Source organism: Crinia signifera, chromosome 6 (assembly GCF_055691185.1).
Source record: "Crinia signifera chromosome 6, ASM5569118v1, whole genome shotgun sequence".
NCBI lineage: Eukaryota > Metazoa > Chordata > Amphibia > Anura > Myobatrachidae > Crinia > Crinia signifera.
The window spans coordinates 49,480,916-49,507,958 of record NC_139222.1 but is presented as its reverse complement, the minus strand read 5'-3'; the positions used below and the strand labels follow the sequence as shown (position 1 = coordinate 49,507,958).

General features: G+C 45.2%; 2 protein-coding genes across 3 annotated transcripts in view; both read right to left on the bottom strand.

Moving 5' to 3' along the window:
• LOC146007638 (peroxisomal N(1)-acetyl-spermine/spermidine oxidase-like) overlaps positions 1-19,632 on the bottom strand; it is a 28,031-nt gene extending 8,399 nt beyond the window's left edge. Inside the window, exons 1-3 of the mRNA XM_083146136.1 lie at positions 19,350-19,632; positions 13,110-13,593; positions 7,120-7,313 (exon numbers count right to left, since the gene is read on the bottom strand). Coding sequence (XP_083002262.1) covers positions 7,120-7,313; positions 13,110-13,593; positions 19,350-19,617 — 946 coding nt within the window. The 5' untranslated portion in view covers positions 19,618-19,632. The remainder of the gene's footprint in view (positions 1-7,119; positions 7,314-13,109; positions 13,594-19,349) is intronic.
• A 3,745-nt stretch (positions 19,633-23,377) lies between these two features.
• RASSF4 (Ras association domain family member 4) overlaps positions 23,378-27,043 on the bottom strand; it is a 166,567-nt gene continuing 162,901 nt past the window's right edge. For both annotated transcript variants that reach the window (XM_083146133.1, XM_083146134.1), the window contains exon 12: positions 23,378-26,022. In XM_083146133.1, the coding sequence (XP_083002259.1) occupies positions 25,953-26,022 (70 nt within the window). In that variant the 3' untranslated portion in view covers positions 23,378-25,952. The remainder of the gene's footprint in view (positions 26,023-27,043) is intronic.

The following is a 27,043-nucleotide window of genomic DNA, read 5'->3' as shown; positions in this document are numbered from 1 at the left end:
ACATTGTTTCCTATGGAAAAATCGGGTCAGTTGAGGCATTGAACAGGAAAATTGGGTCAATTGAGACATTTAACATTGTTCCCTATGGGAAATCTCGGGCATCTCGTCGGTTGATCGCACCCGATTTTTTAGTGCATTCAATGCCCGAGATTTTTTACTAACGATGCCCACGATCAAAATCGTGGGCGCCCTTCTAAGTAAAGAGTACCAATGAGTGCAGCAGCTAGGTTGTCTGGAAAATGTGAACTGTTGGTAGCTCTCGAGGGCTAGGGTTGGCTACCACTGGTATAGGAGGATTTCTGCAGATATTCTGTGGTGGCTTTTAAAGCTGAGATGTCCTGGAAAGCCTCCCCCAAATGAGTCTCATTGGCAGTAACCCTTTTGGAGACCTGTTTAAGTTGTGACTTAGGGGTTTATTCTAGTTCATTCTTTCTGACAAAATCCTTCTTAGATGGACAAAACCATGTGCACTGCAGGGGGGCAGATGTAACATGTGCAGATAGAATTAGATTTGGGTGAGTTATTTTGTTTCTGTGCAGGGAAAATACTGACTGCTTTATTTTACACTGCAATATAGATCTCACTTTGAAGAAAAACCCCACCCAAATCTAATTCTCTCTGCACAAGTTACATCTGCCCCACCCGCAGTGCACATGGTTTTGTCCATCGAAGAAGGATTTTGTCAGAAAGAATGAACTAGAATAACCCCCTTAATATCCTGCACTGATTGCTGCAGCTTAGCAGCATGAGCATCCAGGATGGGGTTTATAGTGTCCTGTATGGCCCTGACCACATCTGCATATGATAGTGCTGCGCCCAGGGGTGGCGTTGGGGAGGGAGCAAAGATGTCAGTCTGAGTAGGAGGCATAAAGGGGGCCCCTCTGTGACTTACTTGGGGCTGGGCAGACATTTCCTCTGCCTCAGCCTGCGCCGTCTGTGTCTCCTGCCTCATGGGCTGTGGCACCCTGATCTGCATCGGGCTTGCGTTGCTGCTGTGGCCTCCCCTGGGCCAGAAGTTTCTGCATCGGCAGGTGTGGGGAGTCGGCGGGACCTTCCTGGCGGCTTCTGGCTGGTTTCCGTGGGTCTGGCTCTGCGTGGTGGGGCTGGCTGGCCGGGGCGGTCAGGGAGCTCAGCACGCTGCCGCTGGTCCCATGGAAGCCGGAACCGGAAGTCTCCAAATCCTAAGTTTAATGTATGTCTAGGACCCATGTATCCATTATAGGATCAATCACCAGTCTGTTGCAGACACAAAATACTATTTCCCACTAAAAGATCACAGTGGCTCATAGCCACTGACCAGTGCGGACAAACTCTCAAAAATCCTTTTCCCCCCTTTTCCCCTTTAATTAAAACACATTTAAAGGTGTTATGGTATATTTTGTTGACATTCTTCACCTCACCATGAGAATGACAACATTGACTAATCTTTTGCTACAGAACAATGTGTTCCTTCTTTGTATATGACTGACAATATGTTGTGTAGTTTAGATTTAATGAGGCAGTCAGTGATCACTTTCTATAATGCATGCGCACTATGCAGATATCCATGCAATTCCTCTAGCATCTGACTCAGAATCAGGTTTTAAGTCAGCAATTTGTACCCTATAGGTAGGTGAAAGAGAAAGTACGGATTCTTACCCGTTAATACGCTTTCCTCTACTCCACCATGGCAGCTGTACTATGGGTTTTCCCCCTCATTAGGTAGATCTGGAAAGGAAAAAAAAGACACAACACTGCCCCTATATAAGGACCGCCCCTACCAGGGCTCAGTGTCTTGATTATCAGCGAGTATACATTCTCACATAAAATAACTTAAATTAACATCTTATATTGCATCATATATCCCAAGGGAGGGAATAATGCTGCCATGGTGGAGTAGAGGAAAGCGTATTAACGGGTAAGAATCCGTACTTTCCTCTACCTCCCCATGGCAGCTGTACTATGGGTAATACCATAGCAGTGTAAAGAGAAAAATTTTTTTTGGGTGGGGCCGAATAAGAAAATAATACCTCATACTGAAATAGGTTGTAGTCACCTACATGTAGGTCTCTTTTTTTAATTGACGTTCTCCCCCTTATTTAGGGGTTCTTTGTTTATCTTTATATTACTGCGCTCAGTATCTTCCTGCCCAGTTTCGCATCACTGGAGGCCTCGATATCCAAACTGTAATGTCTAGAAAAAGTGTGGGCTGATGCCCAGCAGGCTGCTTTACATAGTTCTTCTAGAGATGCTGCACCCTTCCTAGCCCAGGAAGATCCTACTGCTCTAGTGGAATGAGCTTTTAAGCTTTGTGGGACTTCCTTATTGTTTAACTTGTATGCTTCTGCTATACATGTCCTAATCCATCTAGCGATGGTTGCTTTTGAAGCTCCAAGTCCTTTATTTTTGCCTTCTGTCACAACGAAGAGCCTTTTTGTTTTCCTCCAGTTCTCAACCCTTTGTAAGTAAATGGTTAGTGCTCTTTTAACATCTAACTTGTGGAGCCTTCGCTCTTTCTCATTAGCTGGTTTTGCGCAAAAAGACGGTAATACTATTTCTTGGTTGATGTGGAAGGATGACACTACCTTGGGCAGGAAGTGAGGATTTGTCCTTAGGACGACTTTATTTTCATAAAAGTTCAGGAACGGCTCTTCTGCCCATAGGGCCTGCAGCTCCGACACCCTTCTTGTGGATGTTACCGCCACCAGAAACGCCACTTTGGTTGTCAGCCATTTAACTGGAACCTCTTCTAAGGGCTCGAAAGGGCTCTCGGTTAACGCATTTAGTACTAAATTTAGGTCCCATGGTGTAGTTGGGCTACGGAATTCTGGCCTTATCCTCTTGGATGCTTGTATGAACCTCCGTACGTACTTATCTTCTGCGATTTTCCTGTCCAGTATGGCGCCCAGTGCGGATACCTGGACTTTTAGTGTACTGACTGATAGCTTTTTGTCTAGGCCGGCCTGGAGGAAGTCGAGTACTGTTGTTATGGCTCTGTGATCCTTCCTCTGGATTATACAGAATTGTGTGTATGTTTTCCAGATTCTATAATATGTGCCTGATGTTGATTTCTTCCTGGCCCTTAACAGAGTTTTTACCACTTTAGAAGAGAAGCCCCTGTTCACCAGGGTTCTGGTTTCAGCAACCATGCCGCTAGTTTCCAGTCTCTGGGCTGACGCTGCGCATATCTTCCCTGCCATAGCAGGTCTTCTTGGTCTGGTAGTTTCCATGGCCCTGCTACTGCCATCCTGACCAGTTTTTGGAACCAGGCTCTCCTTGGCCATGTGGGCACAATGATTATTACTGTTGCCTTCTCCCTCTGTATTTTGTTCAGTGTCCTTGATATGACAGGGAAAGGTGGAAAAATATACATCAGGCCTTGCTCCCACTGGCACGTCAACGCGTCCGTGTTCCAGGATCCTTCTTCCCAGTGTCTGGATACGAATTTCTCCACCTTCCTGTTGTCTCTGGTTGCCATGAGATCTATCTTTGGATAGCCCCATCTCTGCACTATTTCTTTGAATATTTTTTGGGATAATTCCCACTCCCCTGGTTTTATCTGCTTCCTGCTCAAGGCATCTGCTTGTCGGTTCTCTCGTCCCGCTATAAATACTGCTGAGAGGCTGCTCGTCTAGGCTTCCGCCCAGTTCAGCACTAGTGCTGCTGCTGCCATCATCGATCTGCTCCTTGTACCTCCCTGCTTGTTGAGGTATGCTACTACCACCGCGTTGTCTGTTCTGATTATCAGATCTCTCTGGTACAGTTGGGATTGGAAGTGCCGACACGCCTCTCTCACTGCGTTCATTTCCCTGATGTTCGAGTGAAGTACTCCTTCCTGTCTTGACCACTCTCCTTGGGCTACTGCCCCTTCGCATACTGCCCCCCAGCCTGACATGCTGGCATCGGTTGTCAGTAGCACTTGCTCCCCTGTGGTGAAGGACTTCCCTTGTCCTAGTCTTCCTCTTTCCATCCACCAGAGCAGGTCTCGTTTGGCTCCTTTTGAGAGTATAATTCTTTGCGTGGTCTGTTTGCTGTCCCCGTCCCATTGAGACAGAAAGCAGTTTTGTATGCCCCTTGTGTGCAACCTTGACCAGTTTACAGCATCTGATGCTGCCGACATGAGGCCCAGTAACCTTAAGCAGTCTGCTGAGCTGACTATTTTTCTTCCCAAGAAGTGGTTTATTTCTTGTTTTAGCTTTGCTATTCTCTCTCGTGTCAGGATTGCCTTCATTGATCTTGAGTCTATAATGACCCCCAAGTATTTTACCGCTGTTGTGGGCTGAAGCTGGCTTTTGTCTAGATTTATAATCCAGCCGTGTTCTTGAAGGAAGTCCATCACTCTGTGAGTGTGGCTTACTGCTTGTTCCTCTGATCGTGCCATCACTAATAGGTCGTCCAGGTACGCCCATACTGTGATGCCTTCCTCTCTTAGCTTTGCTACCAGCACTACCAATACCTTGGTGAATGTTCTTGGGGAGGTTGACAGGCCGAATGGCAGAGCCGTGAACTGGTATGTTACGCCTGATATACGGAATCTTAAGAATTTTTGATGTCCTGAATAGATCGGTATGTGGAGGTAGGCATCTCTGAGGTCTATTGTCGTCAGGAAGGCGTTCTTCTTTATATCCGGGAGTATCATCCTGAGAGACTCCATCCTAAATTTTCTGGCTACTACGTATGCGTTCAGCCTTCTCAGGTCCAGTATGGTCCTAAATCCTCCCGATTGCTTCTTGACTACGAAGAACCTTGATTGCCATCCTGTCATCTCTTGTCCTTTGGGGACCTCCACCACCACTCCTTGTGCTATCATGTTTTTTAGACTTTGCTTTAATGCCAACCTTTCTTCCCTGTCTTTTGGTATGGGTGAATCCTCCAGCCATACTCCAGGGTCTTGTACAAATTCTATTTTGTATCCTAGTGATACTGCTTCCATCACCCACTTGTCCGCTGTAGATTGGGCCCAAACCGAATGAAATTTCTTCAGTCTGCCCCCTACCTTCTGCTTGGCGTCATTGTGTTTGTCTATATCCAAACTTTCCATCTCTGCCCCTTTGACTGCGAAAGGAGCTTCTTCCTCCGGACCAGGGTCTTCTGTACCCTCTGCCCGGTCTGTATGTTCTTGCCTCCTTAAAGTCTTGGAACTGGAATCTTTGTGATCTATTAGGTGTTTTCTTAAAACCTCTATCCTGAGGAAGCCATACCGACTTTCCCCCCGTGGTTTTTGATATGATGTCATCCAAATTCTTCCCGAACAAATAATCACCTTGGAACGGGAGTGACACCAGTTTGTTTTTGGACTGGGCATCCGCTGACCATGATTTAAGCCACAGTGCCCTCCTAGTTACTGCGTTACTTGCGTTTGATCTGGCTGCCAGTCTAACCGCATCTAATGACGCGTCACAAATAAATTCAACGGCAATCTGCACGTTCTGGATTATTTTAAGGAGTTCTGACCTTTTCACTCCGTCCAGTAAGTCGGACTCTAAGTCCTGGCACCAGGATCTTAACACCCTCGAGGTCACTGCTATTGCCGAGGATGCTTTTATGGAGGCCCCGGACGTAATATGCTGCTTACGCAGGCTCATCTCCATCTTTCTTTCCATTGCGTCTTTGAACGCATTGGCGTCTTCAAGTGGCAGAGTAGTTTTCCTTGCCAGCCTGGCAATGGCCGAGTCCACCTTGGGAGCCGCCTCCCACTTCTTCACTTGCTCCGTGTCAAAGGGGTACATTTTATTAACCCTAAGTGGCACAGCTATTTTCTTGTCCGGGTTAGCCCACTCCTCTTCCACTATGTCTTGTAGTGGTTTAGAGAGGGGAAAAGACTTGTGGGTCCTCAATGCTGAGTGATTTGTTTATCAGGATAAGAAGGTTATTGAGGAGGTCTGGATTAAAATCCAGCTCCATTTTCTCTTCAGTCACCTCCCCTTCTTCCACTTCTTCCTGTAGATCAGTGGTGGGGCCTTCCCCTGGGTCAGAATCCTCTGAAAGTGGTTCCCTGGGCCTCTTGTGCGACCCCTTCTTCAGATCCTCCTTTGTAACAAAGGTGTCTGCTAGGGAAGTTTTTAGCATGGCGACAAGGTCCGCCATTTGTTCTGGCCTCATTAAAGGAGCTTTCTTACAATTATCACACACCGTGCCCTTGCATTTATCCGGCAGGGGTGCGTCACACACCGAGCATTTGGCCGTATGTAACTTTTTATGCTTCTGTTTAAGCTCCAGTTTATCCTTGCTTGATTCTGACCTGCAAGCACATACATCCTCACTTAATGGCTGTCTTACTTAGATGCAATCACTAACCTATTCCTCCTGGCTTACCCCGATTTTCCTTGCTGCTTCCTATCATCCTCCATAATTGCAGGATCACTGTAGCACAAACATAGTAATCAGTACTTGTAAGATAAAGTGCAGTATAGCGCTCCGTTAGCAAGCTAACAGTGGAGCCTTACCCAGTGTCCGTCTGGTTCAGTGAGTATCAGCAGCGTTCTCAGTCAGCTGCGGCGCCATTTTAAGTGCTGGCGCCCTCTCTGCTTGTCAGAGATGTGCGCACAGTCTCGCGCTCCTTGATGACGTCAGACGCCCTTTAAGCCCCTCAGTGTGCGCGCGCGCGCGCGCTCTCTTGTTCCTGCTGACGTCAGACGCCGCGTCTGACGTCGCCCCCAGCACCTCCTGTGCTAGTGGCCGGAGTTTGTGAGAGGAGAACGCCGCACAGAATGGCGCGCGATCCCCTTTTGAAGTTGCAGCGTTCCGGACAGGCAGCAGGTACCGTTTTTTTGGGGATTGCTATACCATAACCCCCAGCCACCGTAGCGGGGGGGGGGTCACCAGACAGGTGTCCCAACTACTCTGGGTAGCGGGTAGCCTTCTATTGCCTAAGCCCCTAGCTGCACTAGGCAGCGGGGAAGGCAGCAGCAGTATGGGGTAAGCCTCCTCTACCTGGAAAGGAAAAAAAGACACTGAGCCCTGGTAGGGGCGGTCCTTATATAGGGGCAGTGTTGTGTCTTTTTTTCCTTTCCAGATCTACCTAATGAGGGGGAAAACCCATAGTACAGCTGCCATGGGGAGGTAGAGGAAAAGTGTTTGATTAATTATGAACAGCAGATATCACACACATTACTGTTACCTATGGGACCATAATGTTACCTAAAGGAACAGTGACAATGACGTGATCAGCCACAAAGGTGTTTTCATCCTCACACTGCACCTGTACAGGATACACATGAGAGTCGCTGCCTTGGTAGGATCCATTCCAGTTTATGTTCTTAACTGCATGGTTCAGTAACACGGTGTCAGTGGGTAGCTGTGCTTTAATGTGGTCCACAAGACTTTCATATCCCCTGTAAGTACAGAAGAACTGTAAGACATACCTATATAGAGAGAAAGAGGACTAAGAAGGGATTCGGTATGAAATCCCGACGGTCAAAAATCCGACAGGGTCGAAATCCCGAATGGGTCATAATACCGACAAGAACATAATCCCGACATTTAAAATACAGACATATAGAATTTACAGGTGAAACAGTCAACGTCGACAGGTCGACATGGTTTTTTTCACTGTATTTTGACCGGAATGTCGGCACAGTCGACATGGACAGAGTTGGAAGTGCACCGCAGCACCTCGCTACGCTCACAATGCTTCGGGCATGGTGCCTCGCTGCGCTCGGCACACTATTTTATTCTCCCACCACGCCCTAGTGGATGGTAGGGCATGAAATACCGCCTGTCGGCACATGTCGGGTCAAAAAACAGTGAAAAAACCCATGTCGTGAGCTGTCGACGGAAAGTCATGTTGACTGTTTCACCTGTACATTCTATATGTCGGTATTTTGACCCTGTCCGTATTTTAAATGTCGGGATTTTGTCCTTCTCGGGATTTTAAATGTCGGGATTTTGTCCATGTCGGTATTATGACCCATTCGGGATTTCGACCCTGTCGGGATTTTGACTGCATCCCCTAAGAAGTACAGTAAGAATATTTGCAGGTAATAGGTATGGAGGAAATAACAGAAAATATATGGCAAAATATGATACCAAATTGTCACATTTATTTGGTAGTCATGTTACCTTAGTAAATTCATAAACCCAAGTTTGCAAAAAAAATACATAGGTGAGGATATATGGTACTCTAGCCAATCAGCATCGAACTGTCTACACGATAGCACTATTTATGATAAGCAGAGTTTTGATATAATAACACCAGGTGATAAATCAGCCCCATAATTAGATGAACAATATACAGGTTGAGTATCCCGTATCCGAATATCCCTTATCCGAATTATTCCGAAAACCATACATTCCAGAAAGTGGGAATTTTTTTTTTATTTTGCTAAAAACTCACTGGGGACATTTGTAACAGCACTACTGAGGGAATTATATGTAACTGGCACTATATATGTACAAGACAATGATTGCTTGGCATTCAAATTCAATATCTGAGATAGAACACAAATTTTGTTTCATGTTTTAAAACCTTGTTTTTTGAACAAATAAAATATATTTGTGTGCATTTCATGTGTTTGATGTGTTTATACAGCATAAATGCAAGATACTTCAAAATACATCATTGAAATATTAAAATATTCCAAAATACGGAATAATCCGTTATCCAAAATTCTCCTGGTCCCGAGCATTTTGGATACGGGATACTCAACCTGTACTGTAATTAATAAATCTATCACTCACTGACCGGTCCTAACAAGGTCATTCTGAATCACTCTCAAACAATCTATAAAACATTAGGAGAGTTTTTAAAAAATATGTCTACACAAGTGAGAACCCAGACTTCTTATGCTAACTCGAGGCTCTTTAATGCTTCAGCACTTACACCAACACCAGCATGGGTGCCAAAGATCCAACCGAAACAGGCATTCTTGTTACACATGCCTCAAACTATGGCACAAAACCATGCCAACACACCTCCTACACTCCTATAAGACGTGAATGGTTTCCACCCAGAAACACCCACTTCAAGTCAAGTACGAAGCGAGACAGCAAAGGCATATTTATATAATATAGGATGCATATATAAGTAGTCTGCTAATCCGGTATGAACAACAGCACAGTGTAGTAATATAAATGGAGACAAAGCACAGTGTCAAAGCAGTCTTGAGAAAGTTCTGGTATTCGAAGGGACAAAATGGGTTGATGTCTTAGCCATTACCCTGAACTGATCCACCTTACACAGATTGCAATCTTTATACCTAAAGCTATTTTAAAGATTCTGTTGCAAACCACATGGCACAGCGGCACAGACGCTGCAACAGCTTCTCTATCTCCAGCCTGCACGTGTAAGGACTTGTCAGCATATTTAACCTGACCAGCCCATCGCCATCTCATCTAGCAACCCATGCACTCTGGGATCCAGTGGCCTTCAGCAGCACCGGGTGCTACACCTGTGAGACAACCAGGAGATATCAGTCAGCGTGTGCAGTACACCTAGCCACTTTCCTCAACCTCCTAACAAAACGCCAGCTACCTGTATGCATAACCACCTTGCACCACCAGCATGAATACAGGATTTTACCTATTCAATCTGTGCACATGGTTTTGTCCATCTAAGAAGAATTTTGTCAGAAAGAGTGAACTAGAATAAGGCCCAATATGCCACACACACTGCAATGTCCTATATGCCGCATATATACCTCTCAACACTGGAGGCAGAGGAGAAGGGATATCTGCGCCTGCCTAAAATTAGGGGGCATGACTTACTATCGTGGTACACCTGCGAGGCCACATCCCCCATTTTTTCCACTATGGGGGCATGGCCAGCCTCTCTGAATAGACGCTGTGCCATAAATACACATGCTACCAGCCAGTTACACAATGCCTCCAATACCCGCAGTAATGCCATGAACACAATGTCCCCCAGCAATGCCAGATAAACAATGCCAATCTGATTGCGGTGCCTTTCTAAATAAATACTCTGGAGGTACCGTGGGCGTGCCATAAAATAGATGCTACTTGGGGTGCGATACACATATGCCCCCAATAGTGCAGTGCCAGATATACATACAGTATACCCCAATAGTGTAAGATACACATATGCACCCAATAGTGCCAGGTATGCCCCCAATGAATTTCCCAGCAGCAGTACATCTCACTGTTATTGCTCCTGCTGCTGCCGGGCAGAGGAGAGTCCGGTGTCCCCCTGCTATCTGTCATCTCCTCTGCCGCTTCCCAAAGAAGTGTAGGAGGCCCGGGAAACTGCTCCACAGTCCAGGGATGAGAACTCCTATGGCGGGTTGCGGCAGCGAAGTGAAGCTGCGGCTACAGCACAGTGTGTTCTGTGCCATCTACAGCACACGTGCTCGATACATTGCGCTGCCGCATGTGCTGTAGTGACCTCCCACAGCGCAAAGTGACCTCCTGCTGCAAAGTGACCTCCCGCCGCCATGCAAGCTACCGCAATTACGCTGGCGAGTGACGGGTTGGTTGACTGCATAATAATCGAAAAATGCCCTTTACACATTATGCCACACATTGTAATGCCCCTGACACATTATGCCACATACCGCAATGTCCTATATGCCACATACATACCTCCAAACACTGGAGGCAGAGGAGAAGGGATATCTGCGCCTGCCTAAAATTAGGGGGCATGACTTACTATCGTGGTACACCTGCGAGGCCACATCCCCCATTTTTTCCACTATGGGGGCATGGCCAGCCTCTCTGAATAGACGCTGTGCCATATATACACATGCTACCAGCAGTGCCAGTTAAAAATGCCTCCAATACCCGCAGTAATGCCATAAACACAATTTCCCCCAGCAGTGCCATATAAACAATGCCCGTCTGATTGTGGTGCCTTTCTAAATAAATACTAAGGCGGTACCGTGGGCGTGCCATAAAATAGATGCTACATGGGGTGCGCCCAATGAAAATGGGGGTGTGATACACATATGCACCCAATAGTGCCAGGTATGCCCCCGATGAATTTCCCAGCAGCAGAACATCTCACCGTTGTTGCTCCTGCTGCTGCCGGGGAGAGGAGAGTCCGTTTTTTGTTTATATTTAGGGAGTCTTTTTACTAACTCCCATACACTTGCTGCTTTTGGAAATTATTAAGGAAATATCACATATACTTGTTTACATCATCATTAGCGCCAATTCCTACATCCAGCAATGGGAAGACAATGGGAATAGCAAAAGAGAGACAGTTTACTAAGAATAAGCAGCCTGGCCAGCACACAGGAAGTCAGGGAAGGATGCACAGTGATCATAAGGTTATCTAAATTCAGACATCATTTATACCCCAAGGCGGCTGGGACAGTGGTGACAAGTGACTTAGCACCGCTGGCATAAGCCATTCACCATCACCAACACCAGTAAGTAAAATAAATGTTTTCAACGATGATTTCATTTATTAAAGGAAACAAAAGTTGTCATACACATACGTCACCCTCACCCATGTGGCTTCAGACCGAGGGCCAGATGCACTAAGCTTCAAAAGCGATAAAATGGATAGTGATAAACAGCCAACCAATCAGCTCCTACCTGACATGTCACAGGCTGTGTTTGAAAAATGTCAGGCAGGAGCTGATTGGCTTGCTGTTTATCACTCTCCATTTTATCACTTTTGAAGCTTAGTGCATCTGGCCCCAAATGCTTCACTGGAGTTCAGGCTTTTTTACATCGCTGTCTTGGAATTTTACCACACTTTTCTTTACATAATCACTTTAATTCAGCCACATTCAAACGTTTTTGAGCATGAACGTTAAGGTTCTGCCACAGCATCTCCACAGTCACGTTCACTAGACCACTGCAACACAGTCATTTTGTATCTTTTGAGTCATTCAGAGGTGGAATGGCTCTCTTGCTTTAGATCATTTTCTTGCACACCCAATTGTTTAGTTCCAGATCACTGACAGATAACCCTACTTTTTCTCCTGCATATTCTGGTAGAGCATAATTCATAATTCCATTAATTATGGTACATTGCCCAGGTCCCAGTCCCACATCCTTAGCACCATGTTTGACTGTTGCCATAATATTTTTATTGTGGAATGCTGTGTAAACGTTACACTAGATGTAATGGGACCTTATCAGTCCAAAGAGTATCAGATGAGCCTTTGACCCTTATTCTGGTTCATTTGCAAAGGCAAATTCCTTCTCAAATGGACAAAACCATGTCTGAAGGGGGGACAGATGTAATATGTGCAGAGAGAGTTACATTTGGATGAGTTATTTTGTTTCTGTGCAGGGAAAATAATGGCTGCTTTATTTTTACACTCCAATATAGATCTCACTTTGAAGTAAAACCCCGCCCAAATCTATTTCTCTGTGCCCCACCTGCAGTGCACAAGGTTTTGTCCATTTGAGAAGGAATTTGCCTTTGCGAGTGAACCTTTGTGTTCTGCATGCTTCACAGTGGTTTTTTCGCCTTGCATCTCTCCAGCAGATACCATTTTGTGCCCAATCTCATTCCTATAGTGAATTATGAATGCAGACCTTAACTGTGGAGAATGAGGCTGGCAAATCCTCAGATGGTTTGTCTGGGTTGTTGTGTGACTTCCTGGACGAGTCATTGATTTTGGAGGATTTTTCCTAGGCTCGTCACTAATCTAACTTCATTTTTGTACATTGGTTGAATGAATAGTAACTAATTGGGCAAAAACTATTTAACACAAGGCATACCTCTCAGCTGTCCCGCTTTCCGTGGGAACGTCCCATTTTTTGGGGACGTCACGCCACCCACCCGGGGCCAGCAGTGTCTCCCGCGGCAGGCAGGGGCAGTTGGGAGTCCCCGCTGCCACCCGCTGTGCAGTGGTGAATAGACGCTGTGCGCATATTCCCTGCAGGCAGCGAAGGTCCCGCTACATCACCATGGAAAGTTGGGAGGTCTGACAGGGCCAGTTGGTGTCAGATAACCTTTTTACTTCAATAATCAAATCATTGAAAAACTATATTTTGTCTTTGCAAATATGCAAAAAGGAGAAGAAATCATGAAGGGACAAAAACGTTTTAATGCCACTGTAGTAGGGTCATGAATAACCAGCACAATCATAAATGAAGTAATCATCAATAGCAGACACGGCGCAACACAACGGTATGGCTACACAATAAAGTAATGCAAGATATAATAGCAGGAAAACTTTCTACTCAAAAACTAATATTCTCCCTAAAATACTTACTTAGGAAAGGTACAATCCAGCCCTGGAAGCATTGTATATTCTCCATAGGGGCAAAGTGCCACATGGTCCATGCTATGGACTCCGCTGATGCAGCACTCTATGTTGAGCAGCCCCTTTAAGAACGCCATATTAATGCCAACCGATGCATTATCCCAATCTTGCGAGCTGCGGGAAATCTCTTGTCGCAGGAAACCCCCCACGCTGGCATCTGGATCGCAATCGATTTTTGAGACATTTTGTGCTTTTTCCAGCCAAGATGAGTATGATTCCATGATGCTCAGGAACACTTCTGGGCTAATCTGTTTTCCAGAGCTACTGTAGATAACTGGGATGCCAGAGGGGTGGCCTCCTACATGTACTTTCTGGTTCTCCTCACGCAAAGCATCAGCACCTAAAAGACCAAACTGTGCTGCCAGCTGGAAGACGGGATTACTTGGAGATGGTCCATGGATCCACTGAGCACCGACCTCAGCCAGGCCCTTTGCTGAGACAAAATTATGACTTTTTAGCACACTGTTAATAAAACAATTATTTTGCTATTACGGGCCTTATGTAGGGTACACACCAGGACGATCTGTGTTCAATTCCCCCAATTTTGATGCATCGTATGACCGATTGGATGTAAAAAGAATCGTACCTGTTTTCAGTATGATTACGATCCAATGCGCGCCTCCACTGGTCGTAGGGTCGGATTGAGATTTTACCTGCTGCAGTAAGGATTTGTCAATCTCTATTCGACTGGGTACAGATCATGTGCACTCCAATCCATTGTGTGATTTCAAGGAAATCAGGATCATGATTGTCCTGGTGTGTACCCAGCATTACATTTATACAGGATAATAACTGTGGACTAATTATATTTTAACGATATGTAAGATCCATTACACTTTGTAACTTAAGTTCAAGTTGGCTTAATGGACTGCATGGGTCAACCTAAAAGAAAGGCGGATTTGTGTTACTCTTCTGTTCTTTCCTCCTAAATGTCCAGTCATTGCTGCTGCTATGTATGGGAAATATATGTAATAGTGTGAAGGGTAAAATGATGTGGATAGATTTTTGTCTGTGTGTATTGTGTTGCCTATTTGTGTATGTGTGAGAGATTATATGTATGACTGTATATACAGTATGTGTATGTGTGTTTAGGTGTGTGACTGTGGGGTTATTCTAGTTCACTTTCTGACAAAATCCTTCTTAGATGGAAAAACCATGTGCTCTGCAGGTGGGGCAGATGTAACATGTGCAGAGAGAAATAGATTTGGGTGGGGTTTTACTTCAAAGTGAGATCTATATTGCAGTGTAAAAATAAAGCAGCCAGTATTTACCCTGCACAGAAACAAAACAACTCACCCAAATCTAATTCTCTCTGCACATTTTCCATCTGCAGTGCACATGGTTTTGTCCATCTAAGAAGGATTTTGTCAGAAAGAGTGAACTAGAATAAGGCCCTGTGTCACAATATGTATGTATGTATGTATGTATGTATGTATGTGTGTGTGTGTGTGTGTGTGTGTGTGTGTATTTGTGTGTGACTGTACATATGTTTGTAATCATAGAGGAAATGTATAAAACCTTGCAGATGCTCAAAGTAACTAATCAGCTTTGGTTTTTAATGACTTTGCTAGATAAATGCCAATTAGAAGCCGACTGATTGCTTGGGGCAACATCTAAGCTTTATATCTCTCATAGGCTTTCTAGTGCCACAACCCCTCCTCTAGGCTTCCTCTCAATTGCCAACAATACACAATCCCCTGTTCTCCCACAGTTTTGTGTAATCCTTGACTCCAAACTCAGATTTATGGATGGCCATCATTGCGTTATCTATCGATGGTTACCATCAATAGATAAACTCTATGATGTTAAACCATCTGTAAGGAAACCACTGAAGGTTTTGAATACTGATGGTCACACCTGCTATAGTGTTCAATGAGCTGAAAGCCGAAAAAAGCACAGGGGCGGGACTTGTGGGTGACGTGGGGAAGAGCTAGGCTGCTTTCCAAAACCTTGGAGAAAAAAAATTATATATTATATGTTTGTGGAAACCGAAATTCCATCTCTATGCTATTAATGTATTCCGAATGACCTCTACGCCATTTGACTACGCTATTTGCGTAGACCTAGTTTAAATCAAAAGAATCTTTAATCGATCGAGGACGGACGTAATGCATTAATGTCTAAATCGTACTGGTACATATGGTAAATACATATGTACATTATGTATTCCCCAAAGTATTGGAATATTATTGTCCATACTTTATTGTTTAGTATTGTATAGACCACTGTCACAGATGCAAGCTCATTCAATCAATAGCAATGTGGATAAATACACAACCCCAGAGAGACGTATCTACACGTGTAAATAGCTTCAAACAAAGGACAAAGAACTGTAAAGATAATTTGGTTTGAACCAGTTATATCTCGTGGCTAAGAAGGACCTCAGATGGAACACCTGAAACCTAAGTAATGAAGAACCAATGAGAAGATGCCTGGTCTCCTGGTCCCACCCAATCATGAACAAGACTGACCCTCCGGCCCCTTCCCTATAAAAGGGAGATACACTGGATATCCGGACACACGTGATCTTACAGAGCACATTCCCGGGATCCTGGGGGAAGCACAGGCGATTGCATCTCTGCGTCTGTGACGGTAATTGATATCCTTATATGTGTGTTTGTTGCTGTGTGTTGGCTGTACCTATATTTGTTTAAATCATTGTATAATACATATCTATTGTATTGAATAATTGTTTCAAAGTATTGTTGGTTACCCTTTTATCACCTTTGTCTATTAAGGACTTCAATATACTAGGACACGGGGTTAGATCCGTGATCCCACCATAACTGATTGTCGGTGCGTATCAATTCTTTTATAAGCATATAGCGTATGAGACGCTTCTTTCTTATTCTTGGTGAGTAGAAGTGTAAATACAAAGTATTAATTAAAGGTGATCTAAAGGGTGAATAATATTGTATTTCTATTATATATTCTTATCAGTCTCAGACGTACTAGCGTCTGAGTCACACGCTTAAGGTGCCCATACACGTTACAATTATTGTATACAATATTGTATACAATATCGCATCTCATCCGATTTCGGTTTTGCGATGACATCAGATGAGATGAGATCTAGTACAAAAAGTATGTGCAGCACATACTTTTTGTACTAGAGCTCATCTTATCTGATGTCATCGCAAAACCGAGATCGGATGAGATGCGATATTGTATACAATAATTGTAACGTGTATGGGCACCTTTAGTTATATGAGCGGCTGTGTATAGAATATGGTAAAAGGCTGTGGTTGCTAAGGGTAACAACTGATAGGTTGCAAGATAACGGAAAGAGAGTAACAATCCTATTGTCCACTGGTTTGTTAAATATTTCTTATTCATAATTTAGTAGCTCTGTATCATTAATAGTGGGAAGTATCTGGTTCTCCCCCATTGATGGTAAAAGTAGTCACCATCGGTCATAAACCATTGATGATTTTAAAACATTGATGCGCAATGACCATATTACTCATCTCCACTTGTTGCCAGAACAATTATAAAATATGCCTTCTCATGAGGGTCAGATTTATTAACCCCTTGGGTGGTGAGTTTCCCTGGGGTAGGATAAAGCTACCAGGGCCAGTTTGTCCTGCCCCAGGAATACTCACCACTCAAGCTGCAGCCGCTGGTATTCTGCAGCAACCCTGCATGAAAATTTCCGGGTATACCACCAAAGAGGTTAAGCCTGGTGTAGTGATAAAATGGAAGTTGATAAAGCACCAGCCAATCAGCTCACAACTGTAATTTTTCATGTGTAGTTCAACAACAGCTGGAGGGCCATAGGTTCCCCATCCCTTCTCTACCATAAGTAAACAGGTCAACCAATCCTCTCTTAACACTCAACATAGGGGGTTATTCTGGTTGATAGGCTGTGAATTCGTAGCCTTGCGAGTCCACCAAACTCCGCCTTGCAAATGGCCACCACCCACTCACAAGGGCGATTCACTTGTAGGGCCTGCAAATGAATGTTGCAGCCTTGGGGGATCCTTGAATGATAGCGAAGGCACACGCATGCATAAAAGTGTCTCTCAAGTCACTTACAGTATACATGCATGGACGCTCGGGAGGAAGTGGGTGGGCAGCTGCCTACCCCGCTCATCATCGGCACATAAGTATGATAATGGCCAGTGTTCCCATATACAAATGGACGGCTCGCCACCCCATGCCCACCCGCACACTTGGTTGCATGCGCCCGGCAAACACCCTGCTCGCCGTGGATGCATGCGCCCGGCATATGCACATGACCCTGCGCATGTGCCATAGATGCCCTTGTGAAGATTCTGGTCCGTGCAAATGAACCAGAATAAGGTCCTTACACTGCATCACCATGCAAATGCCTACACTGGCCCACCATTGCCTCCAGAATTCAATTTCAGTTTACCAGTCTCACTTTAGAGATTTACATCTCTTCATACTTCACAGGGTACATATTCTCTCTTGGGGCAGGGTGTAGTAACAGAACGCCAAGCATTGCATGCATACTAATCGCATATGTACTAACATATTACAATAAGTATCGCAATAGCACAGCTGTTCTGAAAAGAGCTGCCCTTTGCAATACCAGTAGTCTCCCTCGGCCAGGAGTCATTATACGCATGCAGCAACCTGGAAAGCTACTGAGAGGTATCCAAATCGGGTGCCAGTCAGGATCCCGACCGTCATTTACCCGACGTCGGGATCCCAACTGTTAAAACACCGACAGACGGGTTCCCAATGGCCACCGGCTATTCTCCCTCGTGGGGGTCCACGAGCCCCATAGAGGGAGAACGCAAGCCACCGTGCCTGCAAGGGGCTTTGTTGCGTTCGCCATGCTGTTTGAGTCCGGCCAGTCGGGATCCTGACGTCGGGCTAATGACTGTCGGAACTCTATACCACACCCATCCAAATCACTCCCTCTCAGGAAAAAAGGGGAATGAAGTCCATAGGCTTCTACAGGGTGACGTCAGATTTTGACATCTAAAACTTAGTACATATGGGGAAAAGCGGCCAAGTCAAAAAATAGGACCTTGGATGCAATTTCAGAACATCCTACCCTTGAATGTGTCACTGATCTATGCCACTTTTGTGATGCTCTACGAATACTTTCAGAGCTAGACTCCATATTGTTGTACAGATTCAGCCAGGTAAATGGATTGCTATTCTCTGTAAAGCGCTGCAGAATATGTGTGCGCTATTTAAGAAACTATTAATAAATAATAAATAAATTGCATTAGTAACAATCACTAAGCATTAAAGCTTGCCATTAAAAAAAAAAAAAAAAAAAGGTACTACCTCATCTTTGCAGCCACCACTTACGCCAGTTATGTTAGCCGCTATATGAATCGCGATTGTCCCCTCCTGGGCTCAGTGCATACCTCCCAACATGACCCTCTCCAGGAGTGACACTCTGCTCTGCCTCTGGACTTTCCTCTTAATTTAGGATTGCCATCACCTGTGGTGAAGCACCTTTCTTATTAGTTAACCTGTTCAAAAACAGGTGATGGCAATCACATACCTCCCAACTGTCACGATTACAGCGGGACAGTCCCGATTTTCGGGTCCTGTCCCGCTGTCCCACCCGCGGCAGGCATTGTCCCGCTGCGGGGGGTGGCAGTTGGGAGACCCCCCAATCTAGCTGCACCCTCATTTGCATACACCCCGCCCCCTTTTCGGGCGCTCGCGCGGCGACAGACGTTGGGAGGTATGCAATCATATATTAAGAGGAAAGTCCAGAAGCAGAGCATTGTGTCCCTCCTGGCATTGGTCATGTTGGGAGGTATGTCAGTGGCTCGCCACAACTTTACTAAAGGTATGCTACGTAAATTCCGTAGCGTAAGAGGTGGCCGCAAAGATGAGGAAGTACCAAAAAAAAAACCTATAGGTTTATTTGCTTTCTGTTTTTGGAACAATCAGTTGTTCATATTCGAGTTTTCTATGATGTAAGGTTACTGTACAGTCTTCAGTTCAGCTTATTTTACCACGCTCTACCAAATTTGACAGAAGCTGACTAGAGACACCTAGTGGCCAAAAGGGAAATTGCAGGCGGTCGCATGTCCTGTACTACTACTACCGGTACTAGTACTTGACAAACTCGTCCCAGGTACAAACCTGTCCTGAGGCTACTCTGTGCCCGGCTCCTAAGCATTCACTTTATGTGGCAGAATTGATTATATACTGTAACCGTTTTGCATGCACAGCTTAATTGTAATGTATTACCGAATCTCTGCGTCCAGATCCGGCCTCCTGTCCGCCCAGTAGCCTCCAGGATCTTTAGGTTATGGAAGCCATGTTTGTGTAGTCTCTCGGCGGCTGCCAGGCCGGAGATCCCCGATCCAACGATGAGGACTGCTGGGCGCCTAGCACCCATGGCGTCAGGGTCAGGGTGTGCTGTGCAGAGACGAGAAGGGAGGGGAAGAACCCGGAGCAGGCAGAGCACGGCGATGAGGAGGAGTCTGCTCCCGGGCCTGGCCCTGTCTATTTGCATGTTGTGCAATCTATCTGCTTCTTGGAAGATATAAAATACAAAAAAGCACCCTGCCCCAAACCAAGTATATGTATGTAAGCAATGACACAACATGCAGGCGTCCAGATGTGCTGTGGTAATCAAAACAACTATTTGATTAAATCCAGAATATTATTGCTACTGTATATACACAAGCTACATATTTTAATATATGAAAATGTAGCTCATCAGTTTTATATTTTGCCCCTGCACAGTTCCCTTGGCTTAGGACATGCTTTTTCAACTAGTGTGCCATGATGGGTTGTAAGGTGTGCCGCAAGGTCATGTATTTTTTGTATGGGGAACAACTTGGTTATTTTTTTCGGTGGAGGCCAATGTATGTGTTTAGATTTTTTTTTATTGTGTGGGCCAATGTATGTGTTTTTTTTCTCTGTGTTCGGTGTGCCATAGTTAAAAAAGGTTGAAAATAACTGAATTAGGGGGTTTATTTCTAACATTTATATTTTTTGTGTTAAGTATCAGCATCCAACATACAAAACAACTCTCACCTGTCCAGATAAGCTCTCGGTAACTACCCTCAGATTTGTGTCAGTAGGCAGACCGTGTAGGTTCAAATAGCAGAAGATAGATAAAGTCTCAACCATGGTCATCAGTCAAAAGGTCGACACATTAAAAATGTCAACATGGTCTAGGTAGACACTCAGCATGGGAAAAGTTGGGCACAATTGTTTCACTTTTGTGTGCCTGTCAAGATGGACACTATTAGTGTGCCACGCCTCTTTCTTCGGCCATTCGGCACACTATTACATTCTCCCTTTATGCCCAATGGATTATGAAGTAAATAATTTCAGTTTTAAAAAAAATTCATGAAATCCTTGTGTCGACCTTTTCATGTGTGGACCGTTAGCACGTCAACCTTTTGTCAATGTCAACCTTAACGGGTTAACAAATTTCCCACCCCACCTCCTGTAAGCTTACAGGGGGTGAGGTAGGCAAGAGGACGTGGTGAGGTGTGAGGGGTTAAGGAGAGGGGGATTGAGACAGGTTGAGGTGAGAGGGTGAAAAGGAAAGAGGTGACATGGGGGGAATAGGAGAGGGTGGGGACATGCCATGTCTCCCGTTTACCGGCACTGACGTCCTGTTGTCCACATGCCTCCCCTCCCCAGCCACTGCTGGTCTCCTTTTCTGCGGTGACAACCGTCCGACATCTCCTCAGGATAAGCTGTGGCAGAGCGCTTCCCCCAGGGACCCACTTATTTTGCAAAACGGATTCCAAGATCTTTGAACAACTTTAAATATGGAATTTAAAATACTGACCTGAGGTGTCAGATAATATAATTGTGTTGTTCTTGCTGGAAGAAACAAAGTTATAGGAACAGATTTAGCAAAGCTTTGAGAGAGATAAAGTACTAGCCAATCAGCTCCTGTTATTTGACAAAGACAGCCTGTAACATGACAAGAACTCCTGTTTTGTTATCTTTTTTGGTACTTGTGTACTAGCACGGCGCCCACGATATTTGGTCGCACAACATATCATCGCATCGCATACACCCGATACGATTTAAAATTGTATAAGCCCCCTATACGATGTTTAATTGTATAAGCACCCTAATGGGGGCTTACAATGTAAAATTCACCCCCACGCCACCCCCAGTATGAAGGTGAACCCGAAGTGTGGCGAGCGGCGGCGGTATGCGTCCTCCGACCTTTTGATACCCCCACTATCCACGTCGGCGTGTAGTTGATTTTATATAGTTGGCGAGCACAGCAAGCCCGAAGCGTGGCGAGCGCACGCATATTACTTTACATGTATTTTGCTTCCACTCGCCACGCTTCGGGCTCGGTGGCTCGCTGCGCTCACCACACTATATAATGTCAACTCCACGCTGAAGTGGATAGTGGGGGTATGAAAAGGTCGTAGGACGCGTACCGCCGCCCCTCGCGGGCTTGCTGCGCTCGCCACGCTTAAGGTTCATAGTGGGGGTGCATTTAACATTGTAAGCCTCCATTAGGGTGCTTATACAATTTAAAATTGCATTGCATTGCATTGTATGCCATATACAATGGTATACAATTTTAAATTGTATACCATCGGGTGCCAAACGCGTCGCATCGCATACCATCGCTTGCCTTATGGTCTGCGTTGGGATGGGCGCAGTGATAGTACACAAGTACCTCTTTTTCCACTTTAGGTACTTGTTTCCTAGCAGGGCGCCCACTAAGCAAAAAGCTTAGTGGGCTATTCTGCATAGGGAAATCGCATCGCATGGGCCATTTTAGTGGCGTGCAATGCAATGCGATTTTTTTAAAATTTATTTACTGCTTTTATGGCCCCAGGGGATCGCATCGCATGCGATTTTATAGGGTGCGATGCCATGCCATTAGCTATACAGTTCTATGACATGCAATTAGGTTTGAATGACCGCTCCAGTATTGACGCCACCGCGAAGCGTGGCGAGCAGCGGCGGAACGCGTCCTCGCGACCTTTTCATCCCGCCAATATCCACGTCGGCGTGGAGTTGATTTTATATAGTGTGGCGAGCGGACGCGGAATACATGTAAGGTAATGTGACTGAATAGGAGGCGGTCAGGGTGTGTGGAGACATGACCGAGTTATGGTGGTCCTTCCCCACTTTACAATGGTAATATTACTTACACTCTAAAGCAAGGGGCATGGCTAGGATGATGCAATTTAATGCAATCTGCACCATTGCCACATCCACTTCTGTTCAGTAAATGGAGGTGAATGTGGTGAGGGGGGGCTGGAAGTGGGGGCAGCTGGATATGGGAGACCTGGTCACTTTTCTGGGTGGCCAGGAGTTCTATACATGTCTCCCACCACCATTCTGGGGTAGGGAAGTATGGTAAAAAAGCATAACAGGGAGATAACAGGGAGGGAAATCCTTCTCACATCACTGTGTACACAGTTATGCCCCTTTCAGACCGCACTTTAAAAACGGTATATTGCCGTTTTTTTACCGGTTAAAATGCAGGGTCCTACCCGTTTCAGAACCGGTATTTTAGGCTCAAAATCGGTTCTGAAACGGTATTTAGGACCCAGCCAATGAGCTGGGTCCTAAATTCAGCACAGTGAATACTTAATGAGCGCTCATTAAGTATTCACAGCACTGGAGACCCCCCCCCGCGCGTGTCGACGCCCCCGCGCGCGTGTCGACGCCCCCCCCCCCCCCGTGTCGACTTACCCCGTGCCGGTATCTCCGTTGTGGTTCCCGGCACTGCAGCTCAGTATGCTCGGAAAGCACTTATGAAAAAAGTGTCTTTCAGAAAATGGCTGCCCCCATATGAAAGACAGTTTTTTTAAACAGGGTTTCCTATGGGGCAGCCATTTTCTGGAAGACACTTTTTTCATAAGTGCTTTCCGAGCATACTGAGCTGCAGTGCCGGGATCCACAACGGAGGTACCGGCACGGGGTAAGTCGACACGGGGGGGGGGGGGCGCCGACACGCGGGGGGGTGGGGGCGTCGACATGCGCGGGGGCGTCGACATGCTCTCGGTCGACACGCGCGAGGGGGGGGGGAGCTGCACGGAGGGGAGGGCTGAAGGCTGCACTGGCTTTGACCCTGTATTTGGAAAGTTTCCAAAAACGGGTCTGCCAGTGTCAAAAAATCGGCACTTAAACGGTAATATACCGTTTAAGTGCTGCGGTGTGAAAGGGGTTTTACTCTCGTAGGTATCAATGTTCTTTAGCGAATTGGACATTTTTCTTGAAGCACTAACCCCTGTGTTACATTCATCACTCATATGGTTTGATTAGTTAAATTAATTTTTATTCAGAATATTATTAAATAACAAAAAATACATTCATTGTAATATGTGCCAAATCTCTCAGCCACAATATTATTTCCAGAGGCTGTGGTTAGGATATTTGAGAAATAAGAACAATACATCCATGATACGTGTTACAGTTTACATCAAAATACACACGAACGATACTCACAAACAAATCTCCCTGAATATCTTTTTAATCAAAATAAGAAAAACTTTATAAAATAAGTATTAAATAGCAGCATTAAGATTATTGCTATTGTGGTATAGATGTTGCGATATAGGATATGCCAGAAGAAAAAAATATGTTAGTTCTACACTGGTGCTGATGTGTAAATGTGTATCTGTTCTACAGGGATTACTTGTCATTATCTGGCTTACTCACAATGATGCTTAGTCTGCTTACTTACACTGGTTAGGGTGGGACAATGGAGAATAAGGAGTGGCCATGAGTTGCTGCTAATTATATGAAAGCTGATGTCCTTGCACCAATAATTTACTCAATGTATGGTGGTTGTGGTTGATCCTGGCTGCAAGAAAATAAATTGGAAACAATGGCTACTATAGTGTAAATGGGAGGTGGCACAAGACAATGGGGGAGGAGTGACTTTGGCTGCTATACTACGATCAAAGGAAATGTCCCTGCCTGACATATTGTGGGAGATGTGGAACTGTAGAGAGGGGCACACAGCTGCACTGGTTGCTATACTATATGGTTGATGGGTAGGTGCGTTTTAATAGAGGCGGGGGCCTGTGTACTGACTTCGAGTGTGACATCTCCTTTCCGTGGTGCAGTATTGCGTATGTCTCGGGAAACATGGTGTCCGCCATGTTCTGGAGACCACAGCACATGCAAGGCAACCATTTTGGCTGTGATTTTTGCCACGACTGCAGCACCCAATACAGGACTCCTTAACGAAAAAGTAATAAAACATGGGTGCAGTGTTGACTCGTGCCAGTGTGCACCGCACACATTGCAACCAGTATAGAAACAACAAGGGTGAGGGGCAATGCTGGTGGCAGAATCGGTAGGTGGGGCACAGGTATTTTGTGGGGCAATAGGGTTGACCTAATATGTGGACAGAATCTGCATCATTTGAGCTATGTAAAATATTTTTCAGAACTGCACTTTGCTTTCTGGCCTGCTCTGTGCACAACATACTGTATGTTTAAATCAGGTAGGTAACTTTGAGGGATTCTTCCAGAGCTAGGTTATTTACTCCTAAATATTGCTATACAATGTATGTAAAATAATTGTCAGCAAAGTTGCATAATAGCTTTTCCCAATGCACAGGTCCAGACTGACACAATGTAGATGAGTTCCATCCTCCAATGTAAGCATCTGTGAATGTCTGCTGACAGCAAATGCACAATGTGGAATCCTTGACAGAGTTTTTAATAAAGATTCCCAGCTAATTTTGATGTAGGTTATTTAAAGCTTGGAGAGAGAGAGAGACAAAGTACCATCCAATCATCTGGCATTTTTCAAACACAGCCTGTAAAATGACAGACACTGATTGGTTGTTAAAATGTAAAGAAATATAGTGGAAAGAGATAAAGTAACACTCTCCAGGCTTTAACACATGTCCATAACTGCCAACTTTCATCCTGCTGAAAGTGAGACCTGCAGTGGCAGAGGCACTCCAAAAAAGGGTGTGGAGCCTCGGGTAGAGCTGTGAGACAGTGACACAACCCCTGTCTTCGTCATTTTGGGGCATTTCCAGTGTTCACAAGTAGCCAGCTCCTCGCCCAGCACTGAAGAGCATGCCATCTATTCAGTGATCACCAGAGCAGAGGTGATCTTTATCATCCCCAACCTACCCCCCACCCCTGCGGGACACTGACTTGTGGGTGGGATAGTGTCCAATTAGCGGGTCTGTCCCGATATAATCGGGACAGTCGGGAGGTATGTTTTCAAGAAGCCATCTCCGAAAGGTCAACAGGAGTTTTTGCACATTTTTTAAACTTTTTTTTATACTATAGATGGTAAAGTATGCCAAGCAAAGCATGGCACCTGGCCCAAAGCATGGTGTGTAAACACTCGGTATACGAACTGGGGGTCTACGTGCTCATATTGACACCCAAAAAAAGTGAAAAACTCATGTCAACTTTTTCATGTGTCAACCTTTTACTTGTGTTGAGCTTGTGCATGTCAACTTTTTGGTATCCACCTAGTGACTGTTGCTCTTATGGACCATACCTCTCTTTTGTAGTTGCAGGGGTCCCGCACATGGGACTGCCAATGGTTTGGAGTGCAGTTGTCCCTTTAGGTTTAGTTGGGAAACTTTAATAAAACAAAACTTATTGCAGGTATATTATTTTTGCTACATTATACATTCACTTGATCATTAACATTTCTAAATATCAAAGTATCAGGATGACAGCTCACCCTAATATTTTACTATTTCCTGCATGGTGGAAGCAGTAAGGTAACTGGAGGAAGTGAAGCCCAGACTGCATAGATAGCCCAACAACATGTACATAAAAGTTTACATAGAAGAACTGTAAAGTCCACAGTGATTAGTTTGGAGACACTTGTCGCTGTACATTCCAGGCTCTAGTGTCTGATTCAAGCAAAACTTTCATTATCAGTCAGTTGTTGCAGTCTCTCCAGGAGCATCAGACGAAGGGCAGTATACCTGCGAAGCAAAGTAGCCAATTAGGGTTCATATTCATATCAGTAACCATCTGCTTTACATAAATTTCTACATGCATCACTGCAATAGAAATAAATTAATGTCATAAATAGTACTGGGTTTCAAAAATTGTAGTTATTTAGATTTTAATATCTCTCTAATCCTTAACTGCTTACAGTGTCTGTATCATTTTCAGTGGCGGCTTGTACCTTATTGGGGGAGGGGGGCTGCCTCTGGCCACAGCGGGGGTACCACAATTCAGGCACCCCCCTCCCCCTGTCGCTGCTGCTTCCTCTAGTCCCATCCCCGGCGCCTGTGCTGTGATGACAGGCGCCAGAACTGGCGCATGTGCGGTACACACATGTGTACTGCACATGTGGCCAGCTTCTATGGGCTGTTTGGGCAACAGCCCATAGAAGCATTCTTGGTCCCAGCGCCTGTTCAATACAAATGACAGGCACTGGGACCAGCGTGTGCGCAGTCCCCATAGAGGTACCGCGCATACACAATCACTGTTTTTGCACGGCAGCCCCCAATGGGACTGCCTTTGTGACTGGCAGGTCGTACTTTCAATTGGAAGTCACTGCCAGTCACAGTGAAGCCAGCGCAGTCTCACAGGCTTCACTGCGGTGGCGGATTTTACCTGGGGGGGCTGCAGCCCATAGGTAAAAACCGCCACTGATCCTTTTGCTGATGCAATAAGTAAAATAGATTCAGCATACATTTTTAGTAGAATAAGAAAATGTATATCTATCACTTATGTTCTGGGGGTAACCACATTAAACCCCCATATGTCTAAAATGCTAGGGGTGATATACAGTAGCAGATACAGTGTAGATAAGACTATAACGTTGGAATGACTGGCTTCTGTGCGATCCTGCAGATGGGTTTCCACTTCTGTGCAAAACAATTATTGTACCTGCTACCATGGAGTTAAAATGTGAGTTTCCTAAACTCCGCCATTACAGCCCAGGTGTTAAAGACATCCATGCTTGAGCACAGGAGACCTAATCAGTACCTCGGT